This window comes from Metopolophium dirhodum, chromosome 3 (genome assembly GCF_019925205.1).
Source record: "Metopolophium dirhodum isolate CAU chromosome 3, ASM1992520v1, whole genome shotgun sequence".
NCBI classification, from domain to species: Eukaryota; Metazoa; Arthropoda; class Insecta; order Hemiptera; family Aphididae; genus Metopolophium; species Metopolophium dirhodum.
Genome location: NC_083562.1, coordinates 14,317,986 through 14,342,687, shown reverse-complemented (window position 1 = coordinate 14,342,687; position 24,702 = coordinate 14,317,986). Strand labels below are relative to the sequence as shown.

Sequence of the window (24,702 nt, the reverse complement as noted above, 5' to 3'; positions counted from 1 at the left end):
AAAAAAAAAATAAAGTGTTACATATGTATAACATAAAATTACGTTTCTATGTATTTACTAAAATTAATATTGTTATTATTTTTTAAACATATTATATATTATATTATAATATTATTTAATAATAACATAAAAGAATTGTTATTTTTGTTTTATCAATGTTATGAATGGGTTTAAAATTTAAATGTAAATAATACATTTTAAATATTTCTAAATACAATCTAGTACTTTAAAATTCATAAACAAAAATTAGGCAATTTTGTTGGACTAGAGCTCAAATTTGACAACCATTTATACAAAAGATAACCAAAATGTTAAATAAAAATAAAATGTACATATTTAATACAATAATAACATAATAACACACCAGATAAAAAAAATAATAATATTAATTAATTATACAAAATAAATTATATTTTAAAACTATCAAAATATTAACATTAGTATGTTAATATTATATATAATTAAAAACATGTATACTGAAAATTAATGAAAAAAACGTTCAACATATGTGAACTAGACATAAATGCAAGATGTAACAAGTTCATCTCAAATTTTTTTATAAACTATCATATTTAATATTTATACAATATAATTCTTCATTAATTTTTTGTAAGCCGTATTCAGACATAGGATACATTTTGTTTCCGTCTTACAAGTGTGTAACATAAAAAATTTTAAATGAGTATTCTAGGATGTATAAACAATTAACAATTTTAAAATACTCATTTAACGTCCTTTTAACATACATTTTTGTTTCCAACAAAGACAATTGTATCCTAAATCTGGATGCGGCTTAAGGGATACAAAACTCCAAACCCCTTAATTTACCAGGTTTAATGTGAAAAATTAAAATTAACAAATACACACACAATAAGTTACCAAAATAAAATTAGATAAAGTATTATGTTATTTGTACTGTCTTTAGTATGTTGAATAGAGCTGGCTGTATTTTTGGTGAAATTATGGTTAATTTTTATTTTCACATACTGATATACTGTGATAACTGATAATATTATATCAATGTTCTTAACTATAATTATTTATATACAAGTTGGTCATTTTAACTTAATTATGATTTGTTGATGGGTAAAAAATGGATGTGACTTAACATCATAATTAGATTTTTGTGAATAGTTCTACATATTTAAGTAAGTATAGGTAATTTAATAGATATTTTAAGCATTATGCTGTCCGCTATATACTTAGAAGTGTTTAAAATAATGAATCTTAAGTTTCTACACCGCATTTCTAGTTGAAATCAATATTTTTTGTATATAATAATTAATAATGCTGTTATTTCACTGATAATTTTGTGGGGAGCAAGTATATAATTTTACCAATTTTACCAATTATTTCCTTTAAAACAAAATGTTAATAATATTTAAAAGAGAGTTAAAACTTTGCATTGGAAATAATTTTTAAATCAAATATATATTTTATTTAGGTTTGAGAGATCATAAATAAATTACATGAGTATTAAAATTTGTCTTTATGTGTACAGAATACTTTCGTAAGTATGTCAAAATATTGGGTTTTAACATGATGTGCAATTACTGTATCTTATAATGTTACCTAGAAAAAAACCTAAATATAGTAGACTAAATTTTGAAAAATACTGGAGAGTGAATTGCTTATACTGTCAGCCAGCTCCATATTTAAGTATTTAACAATCAATAAGTTACTCTAAGTAATGAACTATGATGCAAAGTATGTTCACTTTAAGCTTCTTAGTCAAATACAAAACAATTCATGACCACTATGATGATGGTTCATTTTCATTTGAGTGGTTACTTTTTTTTACATGTATCATTTCTAGTTGTTTTTTGAGATTCTGGCTTAATTGTGTTAAATTTTCCTGTATAAAAAAATTAATCAAATATTATTCAACATTATCTATAATTATACTATGGTCATCCTTAGCAGGCGTGTCAAGGAAAAAAATTCAGGCCAGGCCTGGTTATAAGAAAAATTTGTTTTAATTTAGGCTACATATTTTTTTTAGGGAATTTATAATATATTTTTTTAAATGTATACAGTCAATTAATATATTATTTATTTTTAATTTTTATCATATAATATGGTAGTTGAAGGTTCGCAGATGCATGTTTTTCCTAAAGTCACTGATTAATTTTACCTTTATTAATTTTATTTATAGATAGATTATTGTACACGTCACAAAATACGATTGATACGGGTACCTACACAGTACACCGATGTATTTACATTTCACATTGAGATTTCAATGTTCTATGTGTTTATATAAAAAATGAATATAAAATTTCTTTAAAATGCATATTTTAAGTATATATAAGAGTTCATATTCAGGATAGTCCAGGGCCTACAAGGCTTACCTGCTGGACATTCCTCTGAATTTATTTCTTAGGCTATTCTGTATATTGATTTAGAATTGCAGAAAAAAAACCATAGAAAAAATATACAAATTATAACATAATAGAGAAATATTATAATTTAGATTCTGAGCGGAGCGATGAATGTATTGATTTTACAATGTGTTTTTTTTAAAAACAATTTTTGTGACTGTCATCATAGTTTGAGGCAATACAACTTCTTCGATTTTCTTCAACAGTATATTGTTAGATGGGAAAGTGAATCTAATTGGTGCTTTCAGGAGGTCAACATTTAAAATTCCCAGTAATTTTCATAAGCGCCAGGAAAAATAAAAATAAAATTAAGGAAAAATGGGAATTTTTATGCAAAATTGGTTTTTAACAAAATCAAATTTGATTTTTGGTGTAAATCTGAAACAAATGACCGTAGATACATGACAATTTCACTGGTTGTTTATATTAGCATTTTCTATACATGGTAAATTTTCAAAATATTTTAATTTTTTTTGAACTGTTTCTAACATTTACAATATCCAATATTTATAGTTTTTTTTCTATAAATATCAATCAAATTTTATTCACTGGGTCTAAAAATGAAAAAAAAAAAATTTATCACAAAACTGCTAATTATTGTTACAATGGTAGATAAAAAATATTAAAAATACATGGACACAATTATTTTTTATAAGTATTTAAAGTTCAAATTTTGACAAAATACGTAAAAATCACGAAAACGTGTAAATTGTTTGAGTTAGAAATTTATGAAAATGTTTATTTTTTAATCTAACATTTGAAAATTCAACTAAGCTTTCTCATAAATTTGTCTACCTTTGTAAAAAAAAAAAATGTCTACTCGAAAGTCAAAATAAATTTTTATAAGCGTTTGAAGTTATCATATATCATTCAATTCAAATTTAACACCATCCAAGAGAACTTGATGAACAAAAGGGACATAATTAGATATTCTAAGATTCCAAAAACTAGAGAATAATATAAAGTGCCCCTCTCCCTATTTTCTGGCTATGACACTGATGCCTGATGTATAAAAAAATGCCTGATGGCCTGTAACCCAATTAGTCCGCCCCTGTATCGTACAGGTATCCACTCAAATGGGTATTTCAGTATTAAAACATTTTAAATAAGTACTGCCACATTAGTGTACACTTAATAGTTGAGGTAGTACAGTATTTCCAGACTTCAAATTGTTCAAAATGTTTGTATGTTATAGTATAAACAACAAATTATTAAATTGTAAAATATTATATTTTCAGAGTAATATAGTAAGTATATTCTCTGGTACTCGCATAGACTTTTAATTCTGTCGGTTATTTTACTGAAGAGTGTTTATTTTTGTGTTTTTTCCTTTAGATTTTTTTTCCTAGCTACCATTGATTTAACGGGTTTTATTTTCATTATAGTTTCACCACTATTAAATTTTAATAATTAATAAGCACTACATTTATATAATATAAAATAGCATTGCCAGTTTTTAGTTAAAAAAAAATGTTATCAATATTTACTTTTTCATTTTTGAGCTTTTTAAGTTCTTCGTCATCTTCATCTACTTCTTCATCACACAAGATTTCTTCCTGACTTAACCGCTCTGCCAATTGCTCCATATGTCTAGATAAATATGCTCTTTCAGTTTGCACTTTTAAATATTCTTGAGCAAGCTAAAAATATGTAAAAATGTATTAGTTTATTTTTTAAATTGTGTGGCTTGTTAATATTAAAAAATTTAAAAACTAAAAATATAAAAATTATTTATTGGTGGAAAATATTCTGGGTAAACTCAAAAATATATTTTTAGAATGAATTGAAAATACTAGGTTGTTAAATAATAATAGCCTTAAATTAACATTGGAATCTTTTATTAGCAAATTACATTGATTTTATCAACTTTCACTTTGGTTTTTATTGTTAACTATTATTCCAAATAAATGATTTTCATATCAGCTATGAATTACTTATGGTTACTTATTTATTACAACAGTTATTAATTCCTACAACAATTATAAATCCATTTATACAGAAATAGAAATATAGTATAATTATCAAAACTAAAATCATATACCTCGGTAATATAGTTTAAAAAAAATTAATCATTATTTAGGTACCTGTTTGTGTTCTTCAAATATTTGAACTGATTGTGGACAAGTGTTATCTGGGGGTATTGGATGCAACTGTTGATCTAACATCAAGTACAAATTATCCAGTTCAGGATGTGTTCCAGAAACACCTGGATTATAATATTATATAGAATTGTTAAAAATGTTAATACATCATTCAATCATTATAATATTATGTTCACAGTTTCCAAATCAATAATTATTTTGGTGTGTTTAATAAATAGTAATTCAAGTAATTTTCTATAATATATTGATTTAAAATAATGTCTATTGATGAGGCAGGTCATTAAACAAATGAAGCCAAATAGATTGGCTACCTACTTACTATAGTGATCATTTGTGACGCACTCGCTAAGCTCACACATAGTTGTTGTCCGTCAGAAATCGAGCAAGGAAATAAACATACAAATACACAACACTAGGAAAACACTACTCTCTCTACAGCCGTGTCGTGTCTAAATCTAGCCGAATGACTCACACCCTTTACAACGTGAGCCAGATCACTCCAGACATCTGGACCACAGATCTGACATCCCGTTAACCACAAATCATGAAAGTATTTTGTTGAATAAAAAAAGATGCCGTACCTACATAATATAATGCGTAACTATACTAAAAACGTAAATTAATATTTATTTTCAACTATAATGTACAGTACAACAAATACATTATATATGTAATGGAATGCATCATCCAAGGACAATAACGCAATATTCTGATATTTAATTCAAATTGAAATTGGGATAAGTACCTAGGTATTATTACTGTAATACTGTATTATTATTTAGTAGTTACCTATCAAAGTAAATTTTGTGTGTTTTTGTTGAACTAATTAATTCGAACTATTTCGAAGATGAGTCATTGCAACCGTTTCCAACTAATTCTGCCGATTTAGAAATTGCAACAGATACAGTCATAAATATTCTGGACATTTTTTGTTCAAATAAATACATCAATACATGGGACGAGTCATGACTCATGAGTGTGAATGAACATTAAGTTTTGAGCATAGGCATGCAAAGAATTCATTGGCGGGGAATGCAATACAAAAAACCATACCCACAAAATAATTAGACACTTTCCTTTAAAAAATTAAAATCAATAGTATAGTAATAAAATTACAATTAATATTATATCACCAATAATGTATGAATTATGAATTACCTAACTATTTATAAAACAATATTTATTGACAAGAAGGTATTAAGGTCCAAGTCAGCGTTCTACCTGTTCATGGGTTTAGGAAATAATTGAACTCGTCTATAAGTTATAAATAACTAATAATTAATAACAAAAAAAAACCTGTAGAGAAATAACCACGGAAAAAATAACTCTATATAGTAAAAATTACATCATAACACATTTCATAAAATTTCAAAATCAATGAATGACGAATGTATGATTTAAAACCAAACAAATAGAAAATTTTTTTCAGTTACAATAAATTTGTATTAAAATAAAAAAAAAAACATTTAAAAAAAAATCAAAACATTTTGACTTTTTTTGAGTTTATAAGTATTTATGAGAAATGTTCGATTTTTAGATTCTGAGCGAGTGATGAATGTATTGATTATAAAATGATGTGTGTTTTTTTTGTGTGTCTGTGTACACGATAAGTAGGTATTCGAAATAATGCTTTGATTTTCAGCTTCAGTATCTTATTACTATGGAAAGTGAATAAAATTGGAGCATTTAAGAAGTCAGCATTTAAAATTCCCAGTAGTTTTCAAAAGCGCAAGGAAAAAGCAAAAAAAAATTAAGGTAAAACGGGAAATTTACGCAAAATCGGTTTTCGACAAAATTGAATTTGATTTTTGGTGTAACTCTAAAACAAATGACCGTAGATACATGACATTTTCACTGAATGTTTATATCAGTATTTTCTACAAGTACACCATAAAACAATCAAAATATTTTGACTTGTTTTGAGCTGTTTCTGGACATTTTCAGTTTCTAATATTTTTTGTTTTTTTTTCTATAAATGTCAATCAAATTTTATTTGTAGGGTCAAAAAGCTTTAAAAAAAATGTATTACAAGACTGCTAATATATTGTTACAATGGTAGTTGAAATATATTAAAAACAATTTGACACAATTATTTTTTGTAATATTTTAAAGTTCAAATTTTTCCAAAATACGTAAAAATCACGAAAATGTGCAAATTGTTTGAGTTAGGAATTCATAAAAATTTCTAAGATTTCAAAATTGAATATAAGATTCCTCATAAGTTTATCGACCTTTATCAAAAAAGTATGTCTTCCGTAAAGTCAAATTACATTTTTATGAGCGTTTGAAGTTATCATATATCATTGAATTCAAATTTAACACCATCCATTACAGTGACCCATGTTTAACGTACTGTACAGCAGAGCGACACCCACTTACCCAATTTTTTTTTAGTTTATTTTAAATTACTGGTAAATAATAATCATTTTTTACTCGGTCATAAGACTTAAAAATTTAATTTTTGTAGTAAAAGTTTATAAAATGTTAAATTTTTATAGCTATAGCTATAATGATTGAAAATGTAAAGCTAGGTTTCAATGTTCATTTCTGGGGTTATTTCTTTGTGGTATTTAGTATAATAATTAGTAACTGTTACTAAAGTCTAGAGACCTACGATATTCTAATATTCTATGGAGTACAGATAAGTATTATTCAATTGCTTGTGGCTCAGTCATAATTAATTATGAACACGAGATCGAGATGTCATGACTATTTTTTTATAGTGTTCTGGTGAGCTGCAGACGAGCATTAATAAAGATACTTTTTTTGCATTCACAACTCCGCCAATGTCTAGTGTACTAGTAGTATTCTCTAGTACCTATGCAACTACAAACCAATGCGTATTTGCGGGGGAGCATGGTGTACATTAAATGTGTTGGAAAATTAACTGGCCCCCAAATTAACTGAAAATGTTCTAAATACGACCCTGACTACAAATTACAAAGAATTCTTTATATAATACAAGTCTTATTATGACTGACTAGTGAGTAGTGATGACTGATATTTAAAAGATTATACGCGCATGTGTTTTCTCTCTCTGGTACACGTGTAATATGGAAAATTTGAACCAATCTTGTATTGTTAGATTTAGTATTAGAGTGCATTTTCCTATTATTAAACTTAAAGTTTAGAACACCTGGACATTATATGTGTTTGTAAGATGACTTTTTTAAAATAGTTTAATTTTTAATTGTGAATTCGTAAATTATTACAAATTAAAAATGCTCAAATATCGCTTTATAACATTTTAATTCCGTATAAACACGCATATGAGTCTGAAGGAAAAATATTGTGCTGACCAGTTAGTGTAGAACCAGTTAATCAATCAATAGTAGATAGCAATTATAATAGAAAACAAAATTAAAATGAAAATGTAAGTTTTATAAACTCTCAAATTGTTTGCCGCTTAGTAATTTATTATTAATTGTAACAGCGCCAATATTTATTACGTTATGGTGTTAGGCAGCCATTTAGTAAACCGGGCTTTTAAACACCGTACACGTCTTTGTGTTCCGCCAGCTATTTACGTAAATTCTAAATTTATCTGGCCATGCTCTTTATTAAGATACGTTTTTGTCAACTACCCTCTCATTCGTTTTTCTTACATAAAATTATAATTTTATTATTGTCCTAAACAATTGTATATAAAGGCTATAATAATAGGTACATGAGATAAATTTAAAATTTAACAAGGGACCACAAAATATTTTACATACAGGTAAATCTAATATAAATTTAATATTCAAACGCAGGAGCCGAAAACCGATAGCTCTATATTAGAAATAATAAAACATTTCAAAAATATTATTATTTTAAAATATATTTAAATATTCGTTTTAGAACGATACCTAATATATTTAAATAAACTGAGATGTTTTACACATTTTTAGGTAATTTTTCAATAAAATTATTTAAAATACTACAATAAGACAAAAATATAATAATTTATACCTGAAAATAATTAGAAAACACAAAAGAGAGGAAATTCTTCAGACGGGCGTTTTGTTTTTAGTTAATACTTAAAATTTATATTTTATAGGTAAATTATATTATTTATATTTGTACTTGTAATAACTGAATAAAAAAAATCGTAAATGTAGAAAATTTTTTTCGAACAAATTCATTATTTATAGACAAACTGTTAAGGTACAAAATCTTAAACTGAACATCGGACATCGGTATTGGAATGACAGGAATATTTGTTGAACATTACATGCAGCTATAAGGTCACGTCCTTCTGAGGCTATAAACACCGGAAACAAAATGTTTGCATTGACATACTGATACTGGCAAATAGCCATCTTATTCATAACACGAGACAAAACTGGAATACACAGACGGACATTGTTTTTTTTTTTTTTTTTGGGGGGGGGGGTGGCTAAGTCCCCCCTAATCATTGACCCTCGATGTTTGCCTAATGCACGAATATAAAATAATGATTTCAATAAAATTAAAATAATATATTTTCCGGACCAATTTATAATGCAAACTTACCCATCTCGGAAGGATGATTTCATTTAAAATATTTATTTGAATAATTATTAAAGATAACTGTTGAATACCTATTTCTGTATTTACGTACACAGATAATATAATGTAGATAAATACTGGTACCTATCTATTATTCCTATATATTATTCAAGTTAGGTTTTAAGTAATGTAAATATCCTTCAGATAATCAGATAGGTTAATGGTTACACATTTTGCATTAAACATTGTGCTGGAAAAGATATGTTCTGTTTAAAATCTGATTAAACACATTATTATGGCAGCAAAAGTCTGAACAATAGTAAATACCTATTAAATAAAAGTGAATAACAATTTTTTAATACCTACTATTAACATATTGTTTGGTGCCAAAATTACTTAGAATATAAACAGTTTTATCAAATTTTGGGATATTAAATGAAAAATTCTAGACAAAAATATTTACCAACAAAATTATTTTACCACTTCAATCAATGAAAATTATGTGCTTGTAATGGTTGTGCTGTTGTACATTAATACTTAATAATAAACACCAAATAATAGTTGATTGCTAAAACATTGTAATATACACATAGGTAAATTATACAACAGATAATCCAAAAGTTTTTTTTTTGGCCAAGCCATGGGTCATTCACCATAATATGACTCATGCTGATGTGATTTATTATTAAAATAGTAACTGGCATTCACGTGTCATCAGAAAAAATGATCTCTTTGATGGATCATTTAACTTGGCGGTCATTCGCCTTAAAGAACTTTTAAAAATAAATCAGAGTATTCAAAAGAGGGTACACAGAGGGGCATATTTTAGGGGGGTATTTTTTTAGGTATAGTCTTACCAAGACTAAATTTAATATCAGAAACATAAATTGTTTTTTTAACTCCCATTGAAATAATAGTGTCCCTAGATATCTTGTGATCGTTTTGCTTATAGTAATTATAATATTTGAACATCAAATTATCAACTACAAACTATACAAAATATGTAACCATAGGTATATTTTAATCAAAACTAAAATTGATTGTAATTTGAGTGAAATTAAGCGAGATATTTTCTTCTGACAAACAGTTTGCATCTAGTTTTGCTAGTTTTGCTATTTATTTTATTGGGCCAGATCCAATTAATTTCTATTGTACTTATGACATTAATTTGATAAATTTAACATAGACAAGACAAGAATCCAAATTGCTCAACATAGGAATTAAATTTTGTATGAATTTGTGTACACAAGTATGAAAAATGTCATCAGAGAAGATTTTAATACGCATCATATTATTAGTCTATTCACTAGATACTGAGGATACTATTTTCTATTATATTATTTAATTTACTTAAATCATGAATATATGAAAACAATAAAAACTAATAATAATATTTGGATAAAACACGTTATGATAATATATAAAATGGTAATAATAATAAAAATGATAATAATAAAATGGTCTTATTAACAATATTAAAATTGTATCTATTTTGTGATAATATTATAAATAAATTGAAGCTCCAATTTTGAATTGTGTACATACGTTTAGTGAAAATCTTTAAAAAACGTACAACCTAGGTTGTTTTAAATTTTCAATTCTTAGCTATAAAAATTTATAAAAAACCAGACTAAAAAAATTGAAAATTAAAAATATTCTTAAACAAGTAAAACCACTCAAAATGAGACAACATATTTTGAAAATGTTATCAAGTCTAGGAAACAATAACATAAACGTGGTGTAAAGTATCTACGGTTATTTGTTTTTGAATTAGAACAAAATAGGAAAATCGCTATATGAGAAATCAAGTGAATATCCAATGTTGTAAAAAATTGAACTTCAAACGCTCATAAAAATTTAATTTACCTTTCTGGTAGAGATTTTTATTTTGATAAAGATAAACAAACTTATGAGGAATCTTGAATTTCATTTTCAAATCTTCGAAAGAATCTTAGATCTTTATGAATTTCTAACTCAAAATAATTTGCACATTTTCGTGATTTTTACGTGTTTTGTCAAAATTTGAATTTTAAATGCTTATTGAAAAAAACCGTGTCAATATATATTTTTAATATTTTTCAACTGCCATTGTAACATTATATCAGGAGCCTTGTATTAAATTTTCAAGCTTTTTGACCCAACGAATACCTACAACTTTATTGACATTTATAGAAAACTAAATAATTGGAAACTGAAAATGTCTGTAAACAGCTCAAAACATAATATAATATAATTCAAGACAAAATATTTTGAAAATTGTATGTTGAAAAATGTTGGTATAAACATTCAATGTAAAAATTTCATGTACACGCTTTTGCGTAAAATTCCTGTTTTTCCTAAATTTATTTTTGTCGGCGCTTTTGTAAACTACTAGGTATTTTTTACTTTTGAGTAAGAAAAACGATTCTGAGCGAAAACGGTCAGTCAGCCTATGATTTTTACCAAGTATATTTGATGATATTATTGTGAATAAAGTAATTTATATATAACCTATTTACGTGGAGCCTTGTTTTAAATTTTCAATCCTTAGCCATAAAAGTTAAACATTTTATACATTTTTAACTACAAAATAATTAATAAATTATAAATTTGATAAATGTTGTCAACATTTGAACTTTAAATGCTTATAAAAAAAAATTGTGCCTATGTATTTTTAATATTTTTCAACTGCTATTAGAACGATATATCAGGAGCCTTATATTAAATTTTCACGCTTTTTTACCCAACAAAAAATTTTTATTGATATTTATAGAAAAAAAAACTAAAAAAATTGAAAACTGACAATGTCCGTAAACCGCTCAAAAAGAGTCAAAATATTTTCAAATTTTCATCATGTATACAAAATTCTAATATAAACATTCAGTGAAATTTTCAAGTATCTACAGTCATTCGTTTTTCAATTACAATAAAATAAGAAAATTGTTACATGAGAAATCAAGTGAATATCAAATGTTGTAAAAATATAAATTTCAGACGCTAATAAAAATTTAATTTAAGTTTCTTGTAGAAATTTTGTTTTTTTTGATGAAGGTAGACAAACTTATGAGTAATCTTATATTACATTTTAAATCCTTAGGTTTAAAAAGAAAAATTTTTATGAATTCTCAACTCAAAATAATTTGCTAATTTTCGTGGTTTTTCCGTATTTTGTCGAAATTTGAACTTTAAATGCTTATAAATAAAAACTGTGACTAAGGATTTTTAATTTTTTTCATCTGCCTATGAAACAATAACTTAGGAGCCTTCTATTAAATTTTCAAGCTTTTTTACTCAACAGATAAAATTTTATTGATATTTATAGAAAAAAAAACTAAAAATATTGAAGACTGACAATGTCCGTAAACAGCTCAAAAAGAGTCAAAATATATTCAAAATTTTATGGTGAATAGAAAATGCTAATATAAACATTCAGTTAAAATTTCATGTCCCTACGGTCATTTGTTTTAGAGTTACACCAAAAACCAAAATCGATTTTCTCGAAAACAGATTTTGCGTAAAAATTCCCGTTTTTCCTTAATTTTTCTTTTGTTTTTCACGTCGCTTGTGAAAACTACTGGGAAATTTTTACTTTTGACCCCCCAAAGTACCAACTAGATTCACTTTCCTATCAGAAAAGTTACTATTGAAGAAAATCCAAGCACTTTTACTGTCCTAAAAGGTGATGACAGACACAAAAATAAAAAAAAAAAATAAAAAAAAAAACACACATCATTGTAGAATCAATACATTCATCGCTTCGCTCAGAATCTAAAACACACATCTTAGTAAAACCAATACATTCATTGCTCCGCACAGAATCTAAAATAATGTGGATCGATATTTTAAATTGGTGTATGGAAAACTTACGGGAAACCTTGTATTCAAATTTTAACCTTTTTGACTTAAGGAATTACATTTTATCAACATTAATAGATTTATAGAAAAAATATCGAAAATGCCAAATGTCTATAAATAGCTCAAAAAAGCGATAAAATACTTGATAGAAGGATGTTCGTTTTCACTTTTGAGTAACATAAAAAAAAACTGAATTGATTTCATCAAAAAGCCAAGGAAAACGAGGATTCTTACGCAAATCAATTTCATAACAAAATTGTTTTAGTTTTCTATGTAACTCAAAATAAACTACTTGAAATGTTTAGAAAAATGTATATGACAATTTCCATACATAACATTTTCAAAATACTTAAATATTTTTGAGCTCTTTATTGACATGGACATTTTGGATATTATTCAATTATTATAGATTAATACATTTTGATTCTTTCTCAAAAGTTATTATTAGTGTATTAAAAAAAATAAGCTTAAATCCACAATAATTTTTTAAGAGCATCGGAGGTTAGAATTTTGTTAAAATCTTGAAAATTTTATATTTTCCTCAATAAATTTTTTACATACAACAAAAGTTAACTTAAAAAAACAAGAAAGTCAAATTAGTTTTTCATAAACGTTAGAAGTTCAAATTTTTAAGACATTGTATGATATTCACAAGTAAATTAAAGATTAAAGACACTTTCAATTTTTTAGTTTTTTTTGTCTGTAAAGTTCGATAAAATTTTTTTCATTGGGACAAAAAGCTTGAAAATGTTATAGATACACGGTGGTTATTCATAAGTTTCTGTTATAATAACAGTTAAAAAATAATAAAGATAAATAAACAAAATTTTTTTTATAAGCAAGTATACATTTTTACAAAATTTTTAAATTTTTTTGTAAATAAAAATTTAAAACAATGTTTCTCATAAGTATTTCATACTGTAACCAAAAAGTCTAAAAAAATATAGACAGTTTTTTTTTAATGGATATATTTTAAGTTCAAATTTGGATGAATTTAGATATTTATTATTTGAATGAAAAATAACAATTTTGTTATTTTGTTGTGACATAAAAATATTATTCGTGGGTACCTACTTAAAACTTTTACGTATATTACTATACATTTTACTATACGCAATGATATTTCCAAATGCAATATTTTCGGCAACAATATTTCAACCTACTGTATTACTAATACTAATAGTAAAACAAATAACAATAATAGAAATAATATCATAAGAATAAAGATATATTTTGGTAATGTAGGCTAAGACTCAAATTCGTTTAGCGTATTCAATGATTCGTAATCGTTGTAGGTATTCAAATATAATACATCTATTACCGTGATTTACTCGAAACCTACTGTAATTACATCAGAGTGGTTAGTTGGAGGGTATGCCTGTACTCACTTGCTAACCTTTTTTTTACGTTTTTCCCAATTATTTAGATAAATACCTACTACGAATTTTCAATTTAGTGAAAAGGATCTTTTTGAACAAATTTTATCAGATGTTTCTCTCTGGCCTCCGTCTTGATACCACATTAATTTATTTACTGTAATTCTAAATAAAATAATACTATTTTTAGATTCTAAGCGAGGATGAAGAATGTATTGATTTTACAATGATGAGTTTTTTTTCTGTCATCAATATTTTGGGTAGTAAAAATGCTACAATTACGAGATCAGCATCATTTCTGATAAAAAAAGTGAAGCTATAGTTGGTACTTTTGAGAGAACAAGTATCCCATTCCAAGTATTTTTAGAAAGCGTCAAGAAAAACAAAACAAAAGTGAAAAAAGTGGTAATTATTTTTACGCAAAACTAATTTTTGAAAAAATCTTTTTTTGGTGTAACTCATAACGACAAAAACTAATAACCGTAAACCTTTAAAATTTTCACCAAATATTTATATTAGCATTTTCAATGAATGGTAACATTTTTGAAATATTTTGACTGGTTTTGAGCAAGTTCTAGTCTTGAGACATTTTTCGATAATTTTTTTTTATTATTCTCGATAAAAACTTTTTCACTTTGTAAAAACGCTTGAAAATTTAATGCAAGGTTCCTTATAAAATTTATTAATGTACGTTCAAAAAATCAGAGATACATAGTCAAGATTATATTTATATACATTTAAAGTTCAAATTTTGACAAACTTCAACAAAATGTCGAAAATGTTCAAACTATTTTTCTGTTAGAAATTCATAAAAGTTTTTCTTTTATAGCTAACATTAGAAATGTTGGTAGAAGATTCCCCACAAATTTTCCTATCTTTAACAAAAAAAAAGTCTACCGGAAAGTAGCATACATTTTTTATAAGCGTTTGAATTTAAAATATTTACGATATTCGATTTTCATCGGTATATTAACGAATTTTCATCCATCAATTTTTGATATTTTGTTGTAATTGAATAACGAATAACCACATTTTTAATTTTTACCACATGTTAAAATTACCATTTTCCATACATGGTAATATTTTCCAGCAATTTTGACTCTTTTTGAGCTACTGCCATGATAATTTTTTCAAACTTTGTTAATTTTTATTCAGTTAGAAATTCATAAAATGTTTTCTTTTCATAAGCTCACATGAGTATTTTTAATTGAAGCTTCCCAACAAGTTTTCGACCTCTATCAAAAAGAAAAAGTTCACCGGAAAGTCATGCTATATATAGCCATAAGATATTTTCGATTTTTAGTAATTTTTTTTTCACATAGAAATTTTGATTTTTTATACAAGTATGCTTAGGCTCAGAATTTTGTTTTGTATACAATGATTTATCAATGAAATAAAATATAACACATCCATTACAACGACATGCTCGAGAACTACTGCACAGCAGAGCAGTACCCACTTGTCCAGTTGTCCACCTTTTTAATATTTGATCATTGTCTTTTATATAATTTTTAATAATCTAATATATTTTTTATTTTTTTTAATAATTAATTCAAATAAATAATATATAATTTTAACAATATGTCAATATTTATTAGCTGTATTATGGTGGATGATAACAGACTAGTTCCTTATTTTTTTCATAATATATAATTTAGTATGTAGGTTGTATCCTAATTAAGTATGGTTAAAATTGTATCTTGTTTTGATGATACTTTATTTTAAACTTTATGACACATTGGTTGGCAATCGAATTGACAATCAGCATACAAGTATAAATCACACACACAGAGTCAATATATTGACACGTGTGCTAGCCAAACAAAAAAATTTGCTACGATTCATTTGAGTAGCTGAGTGGTCTTAATTATTTAGAGTTATTTATATTTTATAAATATAAATATCCAAACAATTCATACATTTTTATTCTAAATATGTATGATATACATTACATTATATTTTATTTTTAAGTATATACATAAATACTATTATAGTATATAAACTTTTTTTTTTTAAAGATACTGACTCAATATTTGATTTAGTATACTTAGGTATATCAGTGCTTATATTTTATTTTTAAAAGGAATCGTTATAAAAATGTTGGATCTAATACACACCTGGCATTGCAGCATCAACCCCCTCCCCCTCGTTATACCCCTGGTTAGCTCCATAGTTCAGTAATAACAATAATAAATAAACCAATAATAATATTTAACTATGATTTAAATTATTATAAAGTTTTAATAGTAAAGTTGGGAGTTTAACATACCAAATGTATTATTGAAAATAATTTGTAAATATTTTTGAATTCAATTTTTTTTAAGTTTCTATTAAAATGAAATACTGAATACATTTTTTAAATACCATAATATGAAATATAAATAATTCATAACTCATGTAACTTAGAAGAAAAATATAATCCTATAGAGGTGTAAGTTCAATATGTGTACCATATACGCCTAATTTTATATTTTACACAAATATAGAATAAGTTAAAATATACCAATGAAATAATTCAATTATTAAAGAAATAAAACTTGATGAAGAGGATGTAAGTGCAGTATTTTTTTTCTCTCAAAATAATTATTATTTTCTATCATTTTTTTAATAGGTAATTTTACTATAAGATTACTCAAAAATATTAAAAAAATGATTCCGCATAAATACATTTTATCTATGTTGCGCATAGGCCAGAGAGAGAAAACCAACAGTTCACTGACATCCTCAAATAATGACAAAACTTCTAATTAATATCTAATAGTTTAGGTGTGTATAAGCAAATATTTGTGAAAAAAACAAGAGCTAAATTTAAATATTTGTTTATTTATTTATTAATTTGATAATTATACGCCCGGAAGGTCAATGGTTAAGATAATACAGTTTTTTTTTTACATAGTAAGAATATAATATAATAAGCTGAAGTATAAAAGTGGATAGACTAAGATTGGTTAAGCCGGCGCAACATTCTACAAAGAGGTTGGTTTTTACAATTGGAGGTGAGAGGGAGCTACCAAGAGAATATGAGTGAAGTATGAGACAACGTTTCTTAGAGAAAGCCATTGAGTGAAATTTGTCTATGTCGAGGAATAAGTTAACGCGCTGGGTCCAAACGAAGAAGGCATCAGGTCAGCTTGCAATAATAAGCAGTCCAACGGAGAGTCTATTTTACAGAAAATTTTAATGTCATCAGTAAATAATAGAACCTTGGCAAAAGATAAACATTTATTTATTGAAATAACAATAATAATAAAAAACAATAGAATCAGGTGATTTTCCTGGGGAATATTGATAGTTCTGAAACAGCTGCATTTATGGTGACAAATTGTCTTTGAGAAGTTAAATAAGATGATAACCAGGAGATAATGGGATATCCGATTCCGAGGGAATCAAATGTAGCAATGAGAAGAATGAAGACCATGGTCAACAGTATCAAAAGCTTTTTGAAGTTTGGAAAAAAAGTGTCAACTTGACTGTCAGCCTCAAAACTGTTTAATATGTAGGTGGTAAACGAAATACTACTGGTTATTGTTGATTTACCCGGGCGGAAACCATGTTGGGAATCCGGAATAATGAGGTTGAAACTTCTTTTGATAAAGGTATAAATAATGGACTCAAAAAGCTTGCCCAGATCAGCTAAGATGGAAATTGGTCTGTAGTTAGAAACATCGGATTGATCACCCACCTTGAAAATAGCGGTGATAGAACAGGTTTTCCGCACATCAGAGATGATACCCTCATCAAGGAAACGTTTGAACAGAATAACTGAATAAATATAAGAAAAGCAATTGCATAACAGCAGATGTATTGCAGTCGAGCAGAGATGCCGTCAGGACCATTAGATTTGTTTTTTTTTTGTTTTAGAGATTTAAGTGCTGATAGTATGTCATCAAGGCTAATATAGCAGTTAGAGGCAAGATTATATGGATATAGATTATCTAGGTGAGAAACAGAATGTGAGGGGAGAGGGGGTTTAAAAACAGAGAGGAAATAATTTGAGAATAAATTAGCAGAGTCGATAAGGCAAGAGGCTGATTCGTCACGGAGATGAACTGTGGAGGGGATTGGTAGTTTATACTTTAAACCTCTAACAAATTTCTAGAAGTTAGATGGATTAGATGATAGACCGCATTATACTGTAGATAGAGTATATAGTTATGTTTAGACTGACGTTTACATTTGGCATGAAGTTAATTCTTTATTATTTAAGTTATTCAATTCAAGTTTAAGCTTATATTAAAACTTAAATACTGTTACAGGGATACCAGTTGTGATGCCCCCCTTACGGTGAAACCAATACGTAGCCTGACATTTTTCCATAAGGGGGCCAACATTTTTTTGCCCCTCTCTGCTTTTTGTACCCCCTACTGCTCTCTCCTTACTACCAATATCTATAAAAAAAAATATATTGTCTGTATTGGTTAATAGTTAATAAGTTTAAATAGTGTTTTCCAGCTTTCAATCTATTATTAGACGTCTTATTGTGCTATCTCCAATTTTCGAGTGATAAATATTTATAAAATAAAATCATGGAGTTTAATTACGATTTACGATTGTTTATTATACAGAGTACCTATAATATACATCCAGGATTCGGGGCAATTAAACGCCATAATATTAAAAATAAAATTGAGGGGGCCAATTCACCCCCCCCCCCTCCTCTGGTGATCAACCTGGACAACACACAAAAGCTGGTCTTCATAAACATCTCAAAATTAGATAAACTATTATAAACCATGTAAATAAAAAAGAAAAAGAAAATGGAAATCTATATTATTTTAAGTATTTGTAAAAAACTTGAAAATAATAATTTTGGAGAAACATACCTTTTACATTATTAGTGTCATCTAGACTTTGACACTGTGAATTTGATTCATCTTCTCGGTCAGTTGAATCAACAGTCTGATAAGCCCCCATTTTGTCAAATCCAGGCATGGTTAATATTTTTAAGTCTTCATATTGATCAAACTAATGAAATGATTATAACCAATTATAAAGTATAAATATATAATTCAATTATAAGGCATAAAAAATAAACTTACCTTGTTCTCTACATTAACATTTAATGGTATTGATAAATTGGGGTTAGATTTTAAACTATCATTTGTCAACATTCCATTTATTCCTTTATGACTTCCTACCAAATAAATAAATATAAATTACCTCTCTTCATTAAATATACATATTATTTTATAGTATAATAACTGTGATTTTTAAATACAAATTAAGATAGTTAATTTATTAACGTTAGTGTTATTTATAAACTTAAGACACCAACATTGTATTCAGTGGCGTACTAACAAGAGGACCACCCACCCCCTGAAATTCAGTTCAAAGTACCGCCACTGATTATATTTATAAATTATACCGATACTTAACAAGAACAAAATATCAACAAATTGATGAATTTGAGAATATTAATGATTTATTAAAATACCAAAAATGTTATACTTTAAGTTTAGGCTAGATTGTCAATAAATAATTCATTATATTAACATTTGTGTCTAAAAATAAACTGGTCTTAATAGTAATATATATCTATCTATATTAATTTAACAAATATATTAATTATCATCTACTAACTAGTTTGTAAGTTAAGTTTCTACAGTTAGTTATACTTTAAGATATTTTAACTTGATAGTGGTTATACATATTTAATTTTTATGGTATATAATAATTATACTGTTATAACCAGAGCTCAGAACTTTATGCGCTAAAAAACAATGATAAGTCTAAACTTGTAATTAATCGAGGGAAAACAAATTAATTCAAATTAAAGAGGGGTGAAAAATTGTATGTGTATACTACATTTATTTATTATACATACATATTAAAATTTAGATAAGGTAGGTAAGGTACGATAACATGTATAAACTACGATAATATTTAACCACCGTCGTTTTTAGTTTCATTACGAGTACGTCAAATAGATTGTACATAATCTTTATATGTACATACATATTATGAACTTAAATATTATAATCGCGTTATGGAAATTCAAATTATAGAGGTTTGTGGAAAAAAATTTGAATTATAATGTGTCCACCCAACAAACATTTTGAATTATCGAAGGGACTGGAATACATGTATTTTCTTCTAATAATAGAGGTTTTCTCAGGAGACTCAGCGTTTAGTTCGATTTATGGAGTTTTTCAAATTATTGAGTGACTACTGTATAAGTTTATATGAGAGTAAGATTTAAAAAAATCATAATTATTTAAAACGTTTAAAAGTACAAGCATGTTAAAATATCATGCATTATTTTTTTTATTATTATGAAAACAAATATTTTCAATTTTGATTATATTTTAAATATTAAAAGTCAATATAACAATTATATATTTAATATAATTCAAAATATAGTCAATTATCTTTATTTTAAATTTATGTTTTTATTTTGATTTATGAACAAAATACTCATTAAAAGAGCACACAACACTAAATGTCCTCTTCAAATTATTATTAAATATTAAATTATTGTAATTATTAGAACTAATAAAAACAATTTTGTCAAAATTCAATGAAAAAAAAAATGTATTTAAGGAAATATTAGAATATTTAAAATGGCCGTGTAACATCATTGGGCCCGAGCTCGATAAAATTGCCTATCTTGCAAATGTAAAAGTTGCTCACTCAAAAAAATTATTTACCCACCAAAAAAATGTTTTAATGTATGATTTACGTAGAAATGTGTGCATTTTTGTACTTTTAATAAAACATCAAGTTTTTTTTTAAATATTAAAAATACTGAAAGAGATAATGGCCAACAGGCAACAGTATCATGTCGTATTCTGATAAGTAACTGCTGTGGTTACAGAGGCGTAAATAATAAAAATTACTTTTATACAATTTAAATATTTAAAAAATACTAAACACTTTAGACAAATTCTGGTCTCACTATTGTCTTTGGTGCATATAAACACTTCATATACCTACAACAATAATTTTAAATATACTTTAAAGGTAATTAAATTATTGTGTGAAGCGAGCAAATTTTAAGACGTCACAAGTCTTAATTTAATTCCTCATAACTCATTTAATAATGTGAATTACAAACGTTAAGCATATACCATTTTTCTTAGAATTAAACATTCTTTCGAATTAAAAAAACTTATTCTTTGTGTATTGTGTTCTCATAATATCTATAGTTAATAAACATGCAATAATATGCAACATACATTTTTAGATTTTAATTGCATGTAATATGAAACAAATTTGTATCAAATCACATTTTGATTTGAAGCTTCCTAAGAAGGATGCAAATGTGTGAAGTTCCATGTCATAGTTATAACATTTAGTTTTACAATAAGAAATATTCCACAATGAAGAAATTTAACATAAAATGATAATAACAGTGTCGGATTGGCCACCAGGGGAACCCAAAGAGTTTTTTTTAAATGGAGACGCCAAAAGGAAAAAAATTAAGAAACTATAAATCACCCTAAATAATTGTTACAGATTATGTCTAAAAAGCACCAGGGTTCATGTCAAAAAATTAGATTTACTATGTTAAGGTTAAAATGTTCTATCTAATTCTATTAAACTAACTAAATTTAAAAACTTCCTATTAAAATGATATACCTCTAACTATTTCATATACTATCAAAACCAAGGGATTTAGGCAAAAACATTTTCAGTAATAACTAAAAATATCCAATATTTTCCAAGATATAAATTAAGTAATGAGTCAAAAGATAATTGTTCAAAAGGTCTGGACAAAGGCCAAAGACAATAACTCTAATCCAAAAGAAATTAGGAAAATCCAAAAATCCAAATTATTGAATTGACAACATTTAAACTTAAAAAAAAATGTTGATTTCATAGGCATTTTTAGGTAATATTATTACCAAAACTATTATGTATTAATCACATGCAAAAAAAAAATGTTATTTTGTGAATTAAATAATTTGTATTTTTGGACTTTTTATCTGACATTTTTCAGATTGGACTGTATGTATCTGTACTTTTTGTCTGGGGATTAATTTAATTACACATGGTGTAAATAAACATACTTAAGCTTTCAATATAGGAGTCGGAAATGTCTGGACATGAATCCTCAGAAGTACAGTCTTCTTCAAATTCACTACCTACAAATACAATAATATATTATTAAGTGTATACAAAAAAATACAATAATTGTATACATACTAATGGAATAACAATAATTGGGATACATTAATGGTTGGTCATGTCCAGAACAAAATTGTATTAAAATCCTCATAACCTGAACGACATGATCTATTGATGGCCTAACATTTGGATTTTGATCCCAACACCTTTAAAAACAATATACATTATAGTAAACTGTTGAAATGTATTTGGAAAAAATATGATCCAATAGGCTAACTATCTACAATTCAGTTTTATATACTTAAAACTAATAACTTTTATAGAATATTACCAGAAAATACTTGTTGAACTTAGTTGAATTTTTTTTCCTTGTTTAAATGACTGAATTTATTCTCATATGAATATTATATTATTGAACTTTCTAAGCAATGTTTGTATTAGACGCGAAAAAAAAAATTCAACAAATTCATAAAATAGTGAATTATGTAAAATTATTTGTTAACTTTGAAACCAAGATAAACACATAAATAATAAAAGAGTATGTTGTTTATTAAAAATACAAGTAATTAAAAATAAAAGAGAATTTAATTTAACGAAACAACAAATAATTAAAGGATAGTGTTGTATAATTAAAATTCATTGATCATTCAAACAGTTTTTAAAGGATATATAAAATATTTAGATTATATTTATTCAATAAAATAGCTTATTATGGCATCATTCTGTGTATTGGTTACTGGTGGATGATTAAGTAGGGAAAACAGTTCTGTATGACTTGCACCTCACCAACGAAAACCGGTTGTAGCCCGGGTCGCTTCCTATGTTGAATAGAGTATAGTATAAGGATGGCAAATTTAGGTAGGTATAATATACTGATGACTATTTTACTAGGTAGCATATAGGATCATATTCAAACAAATATTTTTATAATTATTTCATACTCAGTAATCAATTCCTGGAACGGTCGAGGGCATTGTTCAAATATTGGTGGTCTGGTTCCCTTATGTACAGCCCACATAATTCCATAAGCAGATCCACCAATTTCATTAAATGGTTTCAGTCTTGTTAAAACTTGCCATAAAATAATACCCCAGCTATATATATCACATTTTTCAGTATAATTTGAACCTTAATAAAATGTAATATGATTAGTTAAAAATTAGTGCTGTACAAATTATTAATTTCAAACCTTCAAATACTTCAGGTGCCATCCAAGCTGCACTACCTTTATTATTAGTCATATATGTTTTTTTGTCACAAGCAGTCCCAAAATCACATATTTTTAGTGTTTTTCCTTCATTAACTAATAGTAAATTTGGTGGCTTTAAATCACTGAAAAAAAAAGGAATAATATTTTCTTTCTACTTTTAAATGTTTAAAGCTTATAAATCACAAATATAATTGGATACCGGTGAATTAATGGTTTAGGTTTCATGTTATGAAGATATGCTACACCTTCTGCACATTGTAACGTCCAACTAACAGCATGTCCCAAGTTGTATTGAGGCTCAGGTTTACAATGTAATACTATTAACATTTAAAATTAAATAAAATATATAAATATTTCAATGACAATCAATGGAGTAATATATTGATAAGACAAATAGATTTAAATGTATTTTTCTTTTTCCATTACACATTAAAATACTAAGATTAAAAACTTAGAATCAAAAAAAAATGAGTACTTCAGGTAAAACTCAGTGCAATACCTTAATAATTGTTAACTTTTTTTAAATTAAGTTTTATCAATAAATACAACAATCTAACCGTTGTATAATGATCCTCCTTCCGCAAATTCCATTACTAAACATACAGGATTTGACGTGCATGCACCATATAATTTGACAATATTGGGATGGTTGACTCGTGACAACTGTCGAACTTCAACTGTAAATGCTTTACGCTCAGCTTCAGTGTCAATGTGTTTGACAGCTACATAGTTGTTACGCCACCGTCCACGGTAAACAACACCAAATGACCCTTTTCCAACAATCTACATAGCGTAAAATAACCCTATCAATATACTTTGGACATAACAAACTCTACTATACAATTATATATATAAATTATGTACTTCAAGCTTTTCAATTTCATCGTAATCAATTTCTTCCACAAACTTTTGTCTGTGTCCGTGTGTCTCTTTAATAGCCATTTGATTTGTGCATGTGCCTCGGATGGCATAGAATGTGTTCGACACCGTACATCGCCCAAACAAACCGTGTAATTGTTGAAAAGTATGGATGTATACAATTTCAATACACTATTATTTTGTGTTTTTTTTAAATATATATTTTTTTTTTTGAATTATTGTTATCCTTTCATCGCTTGTGATTGATTGATTGATAAAAATAAAATTAACTGTGATAAATAACTCTTGTTACAAAAAAGTAAAAACCAAAAAATTACGTTTATTATTAAAAAAATAAAGCTGAAGTCACGTGACTACGCTCACTTTATCATTGATAAAAGTCA

The 24,702-nt window shown here is 26.3% G+C and overlaps 1 protein-coding gene across 3 annotated transcripts; it reads right to left on the bottom strand.

The window, feature by feature from the left end:
* Positions 1–24,644, bottom strand: LOC132941052 (mitogen-activated protein kinase kinase kinase 7-like). Of its 3 annotated transcripts, XM_061008900.1 has the most exons (12): positions 24,305–24,638; positions 23,998–24,223; positions 23,640–23,757; positions 23,420–23,562; positions 23,172–23,358; positions 22,309–22,436; positions 22,173–22,247; positions 19,203–19,297; positions 18,987–19,128; positions 4,466–4,587; positions 3,869–4,021; positions 1–1,855 (listed from the first exon to the last, which is right to left on the bottom strand). In XM_061008900.1, the coding sequence occupies exons 1-12, from the start codon at positions 24,380–24,382 to the stop codon at positions 1,757–1,759; spliced, it is 1,566 nt and encodes a 521-aa protein (XP_060864883.1). In that variant the 5' UTR covers positions 24,383–24,638; the 3' UTR covers positions 1–1,756. The 3 variants fall into 3 exon arrangements, 2 of the variants coding, with proteins under 2 accessions (XP_060864883.1, XP_060864884.1); XR_009664129.1 differs by lacking the exons at positions 1–1,855; positions 3,869–4,021; positions 4,466–4,587 and adding exons at positions 16,995–17,112; positions 17,176–17,323 and having other exon boundaries at positions 24,305–24,644; XM_061008901.1 differs by lacking the exons at positions 1–1,855; positions 3,869–4,021; positions 4,466–4,587 and adding an exon at positions 16,976–17,323 and having other exon boundaries at positions 24,305–24,644.
* Between the last annotated feature and the right edge of the window lie 58 nt (positions 24,645–24,702).

What these genes read in the sequence shown, in the direction of transcription:
- LOC132941052 (XM_061008900.1), bottom strand. Translation starts at nt 24,382, where the DNA reads ATGGCTATTAAAGAGACACACGGACACAGACAAAAGTTTGTGGAAGAA. An exon ending in GGCACCTGAAGTATTTGAAG is followed by an intron (nt 23,359 to 23,419) that starts GTTTGAAATTAA and finishes CATTTTATTAAG; the next exon opens with GTTCAAATTATACTGAAAAA. An exon ending in TATTTGAAGAACACAAACAG is followed by an intron (nt 4,022 to 4,465) that starts GTACCTAAATAA and finishes ACATATTTTTAG; the next exon opens with CTTGCTCAAGAATATTTAAA.